The sequence below is a fragment of the Drosophila takahashii genome, chromosome 3R (genome assembly GCF_030179915.1).
Source record: "Drosophila takahashii strain IR98-3 E-12201 chromosome 3R, DtakHiC1v2, whole genome shotgun sequence".
NCBI classification, from domain to species: Eukaryota; Metazoa; Arthropoda; class Insecta; order Diptera; family Drosophilidae; genus Drosophila; species Drosophila takahashii.
Genome location: NC_091681.1, coordinates 23,630,775 through 23,644,584, shown reverse-complemented (window position 1 = coordinate 23,644,584; position 13,810 = coordinate 23,630,775). Strand labels below are relative to the sequence as shown.

General features: G+C 42.2%; 1 protein-coding gene across 4 annotated transcripts in view; it reads right to left on the bottom strand.

Moving 5' to 3' along the window:
- Nucleotides 1–13,810, bottom strand: part of Ace (Acetylcholine esterase) — a 37,550-nt gene that overhangs the window by 16,550 nt on the left and 7,190 nt on the right. For all 4 annotated transcript variants that reach the window (XM_070216515.1, XM_070216516.1, XM_044394101.2 and 1 more), the window contains 4 exons: nucleotides 6,994–7,806; nucleotides 5,269–5,407; nucleotides 4,440–4,985; nucleotides 3,986–4,193 (listed from right to left, as the gene is read on the bottom strand). In XM_070216515.1, the coding sequence (XP_070072616.1) occupies nucleotides 3,986–4,193; nucleotides 4,440–4,985; nucleotides 5,269–5,407; nucleotides 6,994–7,307 (1,207 nt within the window). In that variant the 5' untranslated portion in view covers nucleotides 7,308–7,806. The remainder of the gene's footprint in view (nucleotides 1–3,985; nucleotides 4,194–4,439; nucleotides 4,986–5,268; nucleotides 5,408–6,993; nucleotides 7,807–13,810) is intronic.

Genomic DNA, 13,810 nt, shown 5'->3' with positions numbered 1-13,810 from the left:
GCCGAGGGCACGTGCAACCCATTCCCAATTTATCTTGCTGGCCCACTGTGTTTATGTTTGCTTCGATTCCATTAAGGTCAAAACCTTATGCAAAGCCAGGCACGAGGAGCTTTGACTTGAATTGCAAACAATCTTGAACGAGCTGACAGAAACTGTCGCTTACCAAAGTCGATAAGTATTTCCCAGAAAAAGGGGCGAGTCAAGACATATATTTCCGTTAAGGCAGGGATTGTTTAAAGTTACTTAAAGACCGAAATTCGTTCCGATTCTCTCACATCAATCGGAGTTATGGGGTCTTAAAAATGTAATTCAAATGCTATGAAGAGTCTTAGAATTTGCATAACCATGTTGGTATTTTTCTGTACATATGGAAACGACCTTGCGTTTTTCAACTATTACTGGATGGCGGGTATACGCTTTTAATTAAATTGCGAACAACACACTCACTCTGTGGCCACAAATTTCTTTGCTTTTTTTGCGGGAAATCTCGCTCACTCCCTCACATACACACAGGCGAAATGTAAATACGGTTTTAATGAGTGTATAATTGAGTTAGCAGCAGCAACAACAACGCCGGCTGATTCGGCCAGGCTAGAGGCGAAATTCAGGACTACAACTCGGGACTACAACTACGGAGCCAGCGATAAGTTGGCCGTCTCGGAACGCGAAGCAATTAACGAGCAAACAAGCTGTCTTGCACACACACAGGCGAAGGAGGCACAACCACAGGCAAAAACACATACATACTCACGCAGGATATGCATGCAATCGCGAGTCGGAGGACCTGCCACCGAAAATGAATTATTTAAGCACCGAAAAGTTGGCGCCTCGAGTTCATTGCATACTTTTCGGATGCACTTCAGCCCAAAGAAAATTCGGATAAAAAATAATTTAAGCTTTTTTATATAGCAAAATACATAAATTTTAGCTTAAATCCAAATTATTGACTCATTTATGGCAAAGTGCAAGATAAATCTGGAAACCCATTCCGCATGCGTTTCTGAATTTTTCCAAACAATTAGTTATATTTTATTTAGGATAGTCATTAAGAGCACAAACAAAATGTATATATATTTATATAATTTCTATATAGTATGCAAAAAGGACGCGAAGGGCAACCGAATTTGTCAAAAACAAACAGAAAAGGATGCTTTCATGTGCGCGGCTCATCGTAATGTATTTGAATTTGTATTCGTATTGTTGCAAATGCTAGATGACCTTGAACTCACAAACACAGGCACAAACACTAACCCACACACACACTCAGCTGAGTAACGGTACTTGTACCCATGGAAAATGGTGGCAGTTGCCTGGCGGCCATGCACGCACACCTTTTTGGCCAAGAGAAAATAGAAAAGAGAACGTAAAACGGAATACGGAATACGAAATACGGAATACGGAGAGCGAACGGGAGAGAAAGCCAGGAGCAGAGAGAAAGCGGAAAGCAGCAGCTGTGAGCAATGAGTGAAAGTGAGCAGAAAAGCACACGTGTCTGCTGGCTTATTCTGCTCCTGGCAAGACAGGAGCCGCAACAACAGCAACTGGCAACTGGCAACCAGCAACACCAAAAACATCAGCAACATCCACTGGCCAACAGCAACAAGAAAATCGAAAGGAAAGCCAGAGCCAAAGCCAAAGCCAAAGCCAAAGCACGAACTGGCACAAAAGCCCCGAGAATCTTCTTCAATCTGTTATACGAAAAACACAACCCACGAAAAGGGCCTACCACCCACAGCCGACAACCCAGGAACCACCATTTACCATCTGCCACCCACCAAAAACACCACCCAACGACATCCTGCGGTGCGGCGGCTCGCAAAATAATAAGAAAAGGAAAACGCAAACGGAAAATTTGTTACAAGTGCGCCACTTACACGGCCTGGCACGGAAAAGCTGGCAGCACAATGCACACAAAGAGTTACGCACCAGATTGAAAAGAATAACAGCCAGTAAAAGGATAAGGGATGTGGGGAGAATTAAGTGAGAATCAACAGCAGCAGCCGTTGGCAGCAGAAGGGAAAATTCCCATTGCGATTTGTCTAATCCGAGTTTGAATTTTAAATTTTGTTTTGCTAGAGTGCAAATTAAGCTAACAAGGCCATAAATCGATTTCATAAAAATAGGTTATATTATATTATTAGAAGCAAGATATTGAGGTGTGTTTAAATAAAGTATTCCTTATTCATTTTCAAGCAAGGGATTGTCTAAAATGTAATAGAAAATGTTGATCGATACTAAACTTTAGCTGTTATTGTAAAACTAAAAGCAAATTAAATTATCATATCTTTATTTGTAAAGCAATTAGAAATAAAAAAATATGAAATATTTCTTTGAATTTAGTAAGTATTCTCCGAATTTGTATACAATAAATATTTGTTGGTTTATTCTGCAAATGAGACATTTACTTGTATTTAATTAATATATTTTAACCAAATCTAAGCAAATTTAAGTTTGTAGGGATGCTGATATTATTTTCGCTTTTGGTTATAATACACTGATGATTGATGAAGTTTCTTTGGGAATATATAGCTGACTGTTGCAATAGGTTTAACATTCTTCCGCCTTGGGTAATAACAAATAATTACAGGAGAACTTTAACTCAACTTTTAGCGGTAATAGTTTGCTTCCCCTCTTTAATAAAGGCCGTCCCTCCAGCCACTCGATAATGCTGCGGCACGTGTGGCACTCACGCGTCCCGTTCCGCCCATCAAGTTGAGGGCTCGATTTTTGCTTTCGCTTTTCCACAGACCACCCACCACCCACTGCCAACCAGCCATCGACCACCGCCCCCCGCTGTCACCTGAGCGAAATATATTTAAATAATTTATGATGCCGTCCCGCACAGCTGAGCGCCATATCTGAGTGCGTGTGTGTGGGTACGGATGTTTTTCCTTTTTTTTCCCGGGGTCACCGCAATTTGCGTGGGCGAGTCTGGCAAGTTTCGGCGGCCTTTTGAATTTCCCTGTATTTTGACTCCGACAATTCCGGTGCGTTGACACATGCCGCGCTTGGAATTTTAAGTCAGCGTAGTCAAAAAATGAAAGTGCAGAGACACAAAGGTAATTAAACTTTTAATTCCTGTAGGTACCTTTCTTTAGGCCAAGTAACCATACTTATTAACTTTGTTAAAGGTTTTTAATAAAATATAAAATATTTTAAAGATTTTTTAAAAGCATGCATGGTATACTTTGCATACCCACATTAAATATTCTGTTTTACTCGTATAATGGCAGTTTATTACCGCTTTCCTCACTGAAAATTTAAAGTTTACGAAAAACGTAATTTGTGTGCGACGCTGAAAAGGGGATAAAAACAAAAGCCAAAGCCAACAATACAGGACATTACACAAAGTGCAGTTTTGCGACAGCCAAGCCAGAACTAAGCCGAGCACAATGTAACCACCAGAACGAACCACTACCACTACCAGTCGTAGTCCTCGAAACCCAAAACCCAGAACCCAAAACCTAAACCCACTAACCCCCTCGATTCGCCGCTCAGTGTCATGCAATAAACCATAAAAATTAAGCACTCGAGCCAACAGAAAGTACCGAATGCATTACGAGTGCTCGAAATGTGCGGAGGAAATTTTTGAAAGGCAGCCCCGGTTAAGCCAGCTTCCTACCCATAAAATGACGGGAATAAAATGCATTTTGTCTGCCAGCCAAGCCAGGCCACAACAAAAAGTGTATATAAATATATATGTATAGTTGCAGAAAAGTAATAAAATCTCAAATGGATGTAGAACACCGAGCTGCAGCGTAAAAGTTTTTGGGGGCGCGGAGGCAGGAAGCTGGGCTAAAAAGCTTGGCAAACAACATTGGCAATGGGTAGTACTTTGTTTTGGATAAAGTTTAGCGCTGACGTCAGCCGCAGAGGATGCAACAATGGCGGCAAGGACGACCCAGAAAAGAGGGGAGATAGATGGACTGGGATGGTTAAGATGGTTGCGATGAAGTCACTGGCGGGAGGAAAAGGCAGCACTCACCCTCATCCCTGACATTTCCCATCAGGATGTCGTAGTCCTTCAGATCCGCCGTCTTCATCAGCGTCATGGGATCCGCCGGCAGGAAGGCTCCATCAATGGTGGGCGCCGAGGGGAAGCTGAGGATGCCCGAGTAGGAGTTCCACTGCTGCACCGATATGGTCTTCGCGTCCACCGAACGCATGCAGCTCATCACGTGAGCGGGATTGGTCTGGAATCGGTCGGAAAATAATTCTTTAGTAAAACGTTAAATACTTAAAATAGGTTTAATTATTAAAAGAAAGGTCTTTCATGGCTTTACATTTTTACAAATATTATTTTCCTTAAAACCATTTATCAGAACTTTTTCTAGGAATTTATCCTAATTGTTATATCATTCGTATTTTTCCGCCTGTTGTTTCTTCCCATCTTTAATTTTTATTACCCACTTTCCATTTGCACTCAGTAGGCAACTCACCTTCAGCATGGAGGCGTTGCAGTTACAGTCGTTGATCAGCGCCTTGCCAATCTCCACTGCCTTCTCGGAGGTCATGTGACTCCAGGGGGCGTTCATGGTGCCCGACTGCATCATGCCCCTCTTGACCAGCCCCCTGGTGACCGGCGACATGAGCTGCGCGTTCACCGAACTGGATCCCGCCGACTCCCCAAACAGGGTCATCCACTCCGGATTTCCGCCAAAGGCATGGGCGTTGTCCTTTAGCCAGCGAATGGCCAGGGCCTGATCCCAGAGGCCCACATTGCCGGGCGCCTCCTCCGCGAACTCCGACGGCATTTCCGGGGCCAGGTGCAGGAATCCAAAGGCACCGACGCGATACTGGAAGGAGGCCACTATCACATTGCCCACGGCGGCCATGATGTCGGCGTTGTAGATGTCCAGAGTGGCGGATCCGGTCATGAAGCCGCCGCCATAGATCCAGATCAGAATCGGCAGTCCGTTGGTCGTGTTCTGTGGATTGCCGTTATGGATAAGGTGGTCCGTGTCGGCCTGTTTGCCATTCGTGTGCTGCGAAAACAAACGGGAAGTGTTAAGTTCTTGTACTCAATCAAATGATAAGCCTTACAAGCTGTATCGTATTTATTAAGTATCAATTCAATATTTAAACATGCCATTTGCAATAATATTTTAATTTAATTAAACAAGAAATTCTATTATGATTTTAGTTTAAAATATTTTTATTTTATTTTATTTTTTTATTTACTTTAATTTGTTATTGCTCTGGTATATATTTTATTTAAAATATTTAATTAATTTATTAAATATTATTTATTTTAAATTATTTTCTTACCTCGGCTCCATTGGCTCCCCGTCCATGGCGAAGTCGTGCCTTTGCCGGCGCCCAGACGTTTATGTAGAGGCAGTCCTCGGACACATTGGTATTGGGGTTCCAGATCTCCTCGCCGGAGAAGCCCGGGAAGTACTCGTAACTGGGTTCCGGAAGGGAAAGGCACCGAAAAGAAACGAAAAGAGAAGAGAGTTCTTGATTAGCTGGTGACCCATATGCAAATCAAAGGCTGTTTGTCCCCCATCTGGAATTCGGTCATGCCAATTACGAAAAACTAACTGGCTATGTTATTTATTTTTATTCGCTCTCTCTTCCGTTTTTGCTCGCTTTGCCCATACACTTTCATTCAGTTTCATTTCATTTCCCCACAAAAACACTGGCTCACACACGCCCTGTAGTCCCAGTCCCCCATAGTCCCACAATTTGACATAGTTTTTCCGCTTTATAAATGTTGAATCGCTCGAATCGATATCCCTACGCATTCGTACAAAGCTCAGCATTTGTCTGTCCGTCTCTATAGATACCACTATACTTTTTCATATGTTGGAGAGCGTACGCTTAGGTGTGTTTGGCTTCGTGTCCATTAAAATTAACTTTGCCGTTTCGCATAAAAGTAATTTATCACAGACCGAGAGAAGAGGCGATTTCTGTTTCTGCCAGCAGCTGCCATTCGCCTTTATCACTATATTTTTCTAATTTCCTTTTGCCGCACACACTTTGATGGCTTTCCGTTTGGGGTGCGGAAAAACTTTGGTTCTCTATTTCAAGAGCAAAAGTGAAGCAAACCAAATGAGTTTGATTAAATAAATGGAACTGGAATGAGAAGCGTTTTTTCGTTCAATTTAAGAGGTTCTTATTTATTCTGCCATACGATTCTTATATTTAAATCAGAAAATTTCTTTAAATGGTCAATCCTATAAATAAAAAAATTCAACTTCAATAGTCGTATCTTGGCAAACAATATATTTTCCCCTTCCACAAACATTGAATGGCAAACAGAGGCCGATTGCAATTGGCAGTGCCAACATGCAGTGCAAAGTTTCGAATTGGCTTTTTCCGCTTTGGCCGGCTTTTTGCATGCCGCATGACGTCACTGGCAACAGTTAGGTCAACAGCGAGCTGCCGCTGCAGCCGGGCTGCGATTCGCAGGTTTCTAGGTCAAACGCCGAAGTGGAGCGTACCACGAAACCCCTTCTGAGCCCCAGCAATCCGCTAAGCCAGTGATGACAAATGGTTTTATTTCCGGAACCATATGACCCCCTTTTATTGGTCTTTGCGAAAATAGTTAAGTTTTCATCAGGATGAAAAAAAATTGTTTCGTAATCTTTTCTTGAAACTTTTCTATTGCCAAAATTTTTTTAGTACCACCTAAGATTTATTTAATTTGCTAAGCAAATTAATTTTTTTTAATATAAATATTTGTTGTAAAATTAAAATAAAATTTTAGGTTTTCAAGGTCTAAAGTATACTTTAAATTTAACGGGCGGTCGTAAAATAAAACTAATTTTTAAGTAATTGAAAATGATTAAAATGCGCGGATTAACGCGGACCTGCCACTCGAATGAAAAATAAAAGGAATTTTGGTATTCAAAAAGTATGCAGCAAAAAAAATTGTTTTGTTATCATGATATGATGTAGAATCAACCCGAGCTTATAAAACTGTAATATCCAAGGCTGGCCCTATCGCACCCCCTAAAATCTTCTAAATTTATCGTTTTATAGACTTACCGCTCTTGGACGCAGGTGGCGGACAGCCGGGTGGCGTCGAGGACGCCGTGCCAGGGCTCCGCCGGAACCGGCTTGCGGAAGCGCAGGTCCTCGAGCGGAGGCTTGGCGTAGGGTATGCCCGTGTAGACGTGGACCTCGCGGCCCTGCACCGTTACGGAGCGACCGCGGACGGGGCCGGAGGACGTCTGCACCACCAGGCGATCCATGACGCCGCAGACGCCGGACAGGTGCAGCGATAGCACCAGGACCAGGGGCAGCGGCAGGGGGAGGGGCAGGGAGATGGGCAGGAGGCTGCTCTGCCGTACGGAGGCCATGACGTGGATGCGCGACTGCTGGTGTCCTACTTTGGCGGCCTGACGTCACTGGCACTGACCACTTGTCTCTGGTTGCTGCTGCTGCTAAAGCTGCTGCTGCTGTTCGCGTTTCGCGATTTCTGCTCGCTGGGTATCTCGTTTCGGAACTGGTTTTTCTGGCGGATTCGGACTCGGGATGCCTGCCCGGCGCTGCAAGCCGCATCCACAACTTATTATCCGGTTGAGTTCGCCGCTGCTGCCGCAATTGCCACTTGAAGCTGCCTCCCGTGTGTTGCACTACACATTCTCCCGCCGCAGCAGCTTTGGGATCCGCAATCCGGCAACTGGCAATGGGAGCTCGGTACTAGGCACTCGTTTTTGATTTGATTTGGATATGGGCTTTGAGTTCGCTTCGGCTTCCTGCGCAGCTGTTGCACTTTTGCAGCGCCCGCTCCGGCTGCTCGGCTTTTCTGCTTTTCCGCTCCGGCTTTTCTTCTCCGGCTGCCCGGTTGTGTTTGAACTGCAAACAGAAAGAACAGCCATTAAACTATTTGTCCCGGCTTCCTGACAGGGTATTGTGCATTGTGGGTACAGAATGAAAAAAAGCCCATAGATTGAGTCAATTTTTGTCAAATTATTCCTTTAAATTTTAAATTTATTAAAAAATTAATGAAAAGAAAAATATATTCACTAATAAATGAAAGAAAAATAATAAGCATTGTTTAAAAAATATTCTTCATTGATAATAATTGTTTTAGGATTATGAATTATAATATAACATTTGTATTTAATGCATAATTTCTCTTAGTGTTCTGTCACCGCTCACACATACAAACACAAGGACGACCTGACTTGTTGGCTGTATGTGTCTGTGTTTGTGTCGTCTGCCCCCGTTTGTATGCTGCAATATTTATGTGTTTGCCTTTGGGTTAGTGTGTGTGTTTACCACTTGAGCAGAGATGCAAAGCTGCCTCCTTTCTTGGTCTCGGTTTGCATTCAAAACTTTCTGAGTGCCACCTGTTTCCGCCCACCACCCACTGGTAACCCACACACCTGCATTGGGCCCACTCATAGGATTCTAGGATTCCCTCGAGTGGCGCATATCGCTCTCTAAGGCTTTACCTGCAACGTCGTTAAACATATTTTCTTATATGCTTTCATTACAGTCACTTGACCGATTTAAGCAAATATCCTTTCAAACCGAAGCAGTCGAGAAAGACCAATGGAACCCCAAGGCGTTTTATGCCGATTCAAAATTTGTGGCCTTTGTGCAAGGGTAAAACTTAACTTTACAAAGAGCGGAGGGTTGGGATAACAAAATACTGGATTTCACAGAAAAACCAATGAAAGGCTTCTCTAAATAAGCTTTTAGGGTTTAAAATGTAAACCCAAGTATGAACTAATCAAATAAATTTTGATTTATTAGAAAAATCGTAGATTTATCGAAAAAATAATAGACTATACCACTTCAAAACTAAAATATATGAATTGTTTAAACTGTATTTCCTTTTTTTAATCTCTTTCATACATTACGATATAGAATTGAATTCAGTTTCCTGTTATCAGGCATTTATCGATAAATTAAACTTGGGAGGCTGCACTTTGACAAATAAAGCTAGTATTTTTTCGACTTTTTCAACATGTCCTTGACGTTTTCGAGCTGCAACAACTCCTGGCGTCGAATTAAGCCAAGAAACTTGGGCCTTGCATGCTGACAGACCATTAGACGGGGCTCGTGTAATAACACCGTTGCCACGCCCCCTGCAGTTGCAGCGCCCTCAGGCTCGGGGGTTCCTTGTTTTCAGCTTGTCTGCAAAAGGACAAAGGAACAAAGAGTCTTTCTCAGCTGGCGCCGCAGTAATTTAAATGTTATTTAGCCGCACAATTAAAATGGCATTAAGAAGCCACCGAAATGCGAGTTTCAGGTTGGCAATTTAATTCATTCTCCGTACCCCATTCTCCATCCTCAACAAACTGCACATTTTAGCTAAATTAGCTCAATTTTCCTCAGTTTCTTTGCATTTTCCTCGAGTTTCCCCAGCAAATCGCTGTCTTTTTGTCCCTTTTCCAAGGGTGTTTCAACATTGTTGCTGCCTGAAACTCGGCAGATAAGACGTAAGACCTAAGTGAATATTTTCTTAATTTCTTGCGGCTGCAGCAGTTTTTCCACCATCATTTTCCAAGTCACAGTTTTCACTACAACTTTTCCATAAACATGCGCATTTTTTATCCAGCATAAACGAGGGTTTATTTTGCAGAGGGGAAAGCGACCAGAAGTTGTATTTATCTTATTTTATTTTGCCTCTTCCAGGAACTGGCTGCTCACAATTTAAGCGCTTAGTTTCAGCTGACACGAGCAGTTTTTCTTGCCAACTCTGTGTGTTCATAAAGTTGCAACTTCAAAGTTGGCTCAAGCAGCCACTAAAATCCCAAGAAGTGTGTTTCAACTTTGAGAAGCAGTCTGAGTTTAACTCAAAGCAGCAGCAGAGAAAATTCCATATTTTATATGAGCTTAAATCATCATGACTGCATTTGTGACAAAAGGAAAGTGGAAATCACTTTCCAATTTCGCATAGCATCTTAATTTATTCACAGAGTGAAATAAACAACGGCTAAAAAACCTATGTTTAAAATATTTTAATTGAGATGTTCAGATTTTCTTGTGGCATAATATTTATTGTGTGGCATATTTTTTCTTGTTTTGATTTCACAGTATCTTTTTTTGTTTGCTTTTCCATGAAAATCCTTCGAATGCTGCCATGGATATGATAACCCAACGAGCGGGAAAGTGATAGCCTGAAAAAGTGTGTGCCAAATAGGGAGAGTTGCGAGCGCGAAAATTTTAATGACATTCAAATTAAATTATAATTTCAAAAGTTTCGGCGCGCAGAGGGCAGTCAGCGTTGCTGATGACGACGATGACAAGGACATGACCAGGTGGCACAGGTGAAAGGCACGGTCCACCCACGCCCCCTTTTTCAGCTCCGCCCTCCCCTCCCCTCACCATCGGGTCAGCTTTGTTGGCCAAAGGTCACAGCAACAGCAGAGGAAAAAAGGTTTGGCCCACCCCGCGATTTCCTTCCTGCTCCCAATCAACTTTCTCTATTTTCTCCACCTTTCCACCATTCCCTTTTCCCCCGCCCCACCATCGTTTGTTTATTTCCCTTGCGTTTGTTTTCAAAATTTGGCAAATGCTAAAAAACATGGCCAACGACAAAACGAACTGTAAAAGCCAAAGGGTAAACAACACAAAAGGAAGCGAAACAAAAACAAAAAATAAGAGACACCATAAATGGAGGGCCAAAAAAAATAATTCTGAAAAGCAGAGTGAGTAGAGGAAAAGTTAACTGCGTTATGTTTCTGTTTTCATTTTTTGTTTTCGCGTTTGTTTGGCGTTCATGCTGTTCTTCTTCTAATTTTTGTGAGTTTCTAGCAGCTGTATACTCAAAATAATAATTCCTAAATTTTTAAGCGAATCGTTTTAATTGTCAATATTAAACCAATTAAAAATAAAAATATTTAACCATTTTTGTTTTTTTAAGTTTTTTAATTTTAACAATTTTTGGAGAATAAGTTTTTTTCCCTTCAGTAACTATTTTTTTTATTTATCAATTCAAAGAGTTTTATTTTAAAGAGTTTATTTTTATTATTAAAATTTTTTTTTTTAGCTATAAAATGTGATGTGCCCCATTTTTGGCAGTGTATGCGGTTAGATGTGTCTGGTTTAATTGATGAGTTGAAGAGGGTAGTGGCGGACAGACAGACCGCCAGTCAGCGAAGCCTAATTGATACCCCCTGATATGAAAACCAAAAAGTGAGGGCAGGTGTCTATTATAGGCTGAATACCTAAAGGACTGTTGATAAAAACTGGTGTCGTTTTTTCTGAATAGAAGCTTAGGCGTTAAAAATACTCAGAATAAATATTTGAAAAGCGACAGAATTAAAGCCAAGCAAATGCGTATCTCGCTAAACAAATCTTATTCAATATTTTCCAGGCCGTTTCCCTGCATTCCCTTCCGGTCTATAAACCGCCACGCAATCATTAAACCCCGAAAAATATGGCCATCCGCTTTAATGAGGTACAATCATCATCAAGTTTTCACTGACCATTTGACCTTTTCATTTTGCAGGCGGCAGGACTCCGATCACAGGCCTTTAGTCCGGCCATTAGGCGAATGTCTGGCGCCAGGCAAACTATAAAATAAATGCTCGGGCGTGGCTCAGAGGCAGAGGAAACAAAAGAGCCAGAGCGTTCCCAGGAACTTTCGTTCATCTTACGAAAGGAACTGCTAAGAAATGGAAATTATTATTTTCATTTCGAAAAATAACATACTTAGCTTATAACGATTTGTTTCGAAGCTTAACACTTCCCCTAAAATATAAAGGTGAAATATAAGGAACGTATAATAATCAAATAGTCCCTAAAAGGGTTTACCTAATTGCTGATAAATTCGATTCTTGATGACACTTCTGAGTGACTTTCAGAAGTGTCGCCCAAGTCACTTCCTTAAGTCACTTCTGAGTGGCTTGCAGTAAAACCAAATCCCCTTCTATCTTCATTTCAACTTCCAGAAGTGAGTTGGAAGATAGTTATTTTTTCACACTTTTGTTGGTTTTTGTAAAATGTGTTCTATCGTCTTTCTGCCGTTCAGAAGTGCCTCAGAAGTTATTTCTTCGCGATCGAGACCCTTTATTATGGTCCAAAAGCGTGGCAAAAGTTTGTAGTTTTCAATATCTAAATTTGAACCTTAAACTTAAAATTCTATACTTAAAAAAAAATTATGAAGTGATTTCAACCAATAATACCTTCTCATTCACTGTGTGAATGTGGGAAAAACTATCCACTAAAAAACGTCGAAATTGCACAGCATGAGACGAAAAAACTAGGAACAAGAGAAGGCAGCCAGTAGCGGTTAGTATTTTATTGCACGGCGCCGCATGTGGCGGCTGCGGCGATTGAAGTGACCCCCGGGGGGGTGGGGGTGTGGCAGTGGGTGGTTGGTGGGGAGTGGGCGTGGGTGGCGCCGGCACTACGTCCGGTGCACGAGCTTGGCTTTAGTGGCTCTCGCCCGTCACCGGGGCTCGTTAACGCTGAGACGCTCAATTTAGCGCGACTTATTCAGGTTGGCGCTCCGCTTGCCTCCGCTTGCGCCCGTGTGACTGACCTTGATGATATCACCGCAGCCATGTCGTCGTGGCCATCGTCATCCCAGGCCGCAGTTCCCTCCCAGCTCCTATCGTCTTTCCACACGAAGAAAATACAAGGAAACTTTTCACTTCCGTTTTTCTCTCAATATTTTGGACACCATAAATGATAAATGTTTGGAAGAAATTATTATTTCAAATCCATATACATTTTCTTAAATATTTGACATAAGATATGAAAGAGGGAATGAAAAAGGGAAATCAGAATATTTTTATTAAATATCTGGGCTAATCAAGCTATTACAATAACTTTAGATTATGGATATTTGGTAGCTTTTTTCTCAGTGCAGACCAAGACATGTGCGAATCTCTCTCGGGCGAGCTCCCAACTCACACGACACTAACACTCGAGCACAAACAAGCCTGAAATGCCCCTGCCCCTGCCCTTGGTGTCGATGTCTTGGGTCTCCTCGGCTTGGTTTACCCGTGGGTGTGCTGCACTTAAAGCCGAAATAAAAAATCAATAATCGGGGAATGACAAGTCAACAGCCAACAGCAGCTGAGCTGAACTCAGGCGGTGCCGCCATTTCTGACTGCTCCCGCCTTCCTGCCTCCTTTCCTCCGCCAGAGAACAACAGGACATGTCTGCGAGTGCGAGTGTGTGTGTGTTTTTGGGGCAAAAGTTGTATATTAAGTAACCTGAGCGAGTTGGGGAGTCCCCGGGACACGTACTCGGCACACGACCCAAAAACGTGCACCGCAGGTCTCGACTCGAATTTATGGCAGTTTCGCTCCATATTTATGTGTTTTTCAGCTTGCACTTGGTTATGAAATATATGGAGTCGTTAACCTAGAGAGAATGCAAAACCCTCCAAAGAAGTGGAACGCAAAGAGATGAAGTGCCACCGGCAGATGAAATACGATTTGGTAATGGAATTTTAAAGAGGGCAACTAGAAGATAAATAATTTGAAGCGAGCGAAACCAATATTTTATATGTTTACGCTCATAATATTTTATAAACTATCATCAGAAATAGAAAAAATAAATTTAACAATTAATCGACATTTGTATGCAATATTTCAGCCCTGCTAAAACGCACGCTTTAATAAAATATCAATAATCGTGTTGAATATGAAGTATACGCCACGAGGACGCTCTCTGGCCTGAATGATTATGAATACTCAACATCCAATCCCTGATGGCCGGTCCTTTGGCGATCCTTTTGTCCCTTTTCAACTGATGATGCTGTAAAATGTCAAATGTGAGTGCTGCTTTCATATGAAATGACGCAAGAAATAAAAGCGTTCGCCTTTGGGGCGCCGCTGGCAAAGGGCAACCATCCATCTGCCCTGCCATCATCTGCCATCCATATCCAACC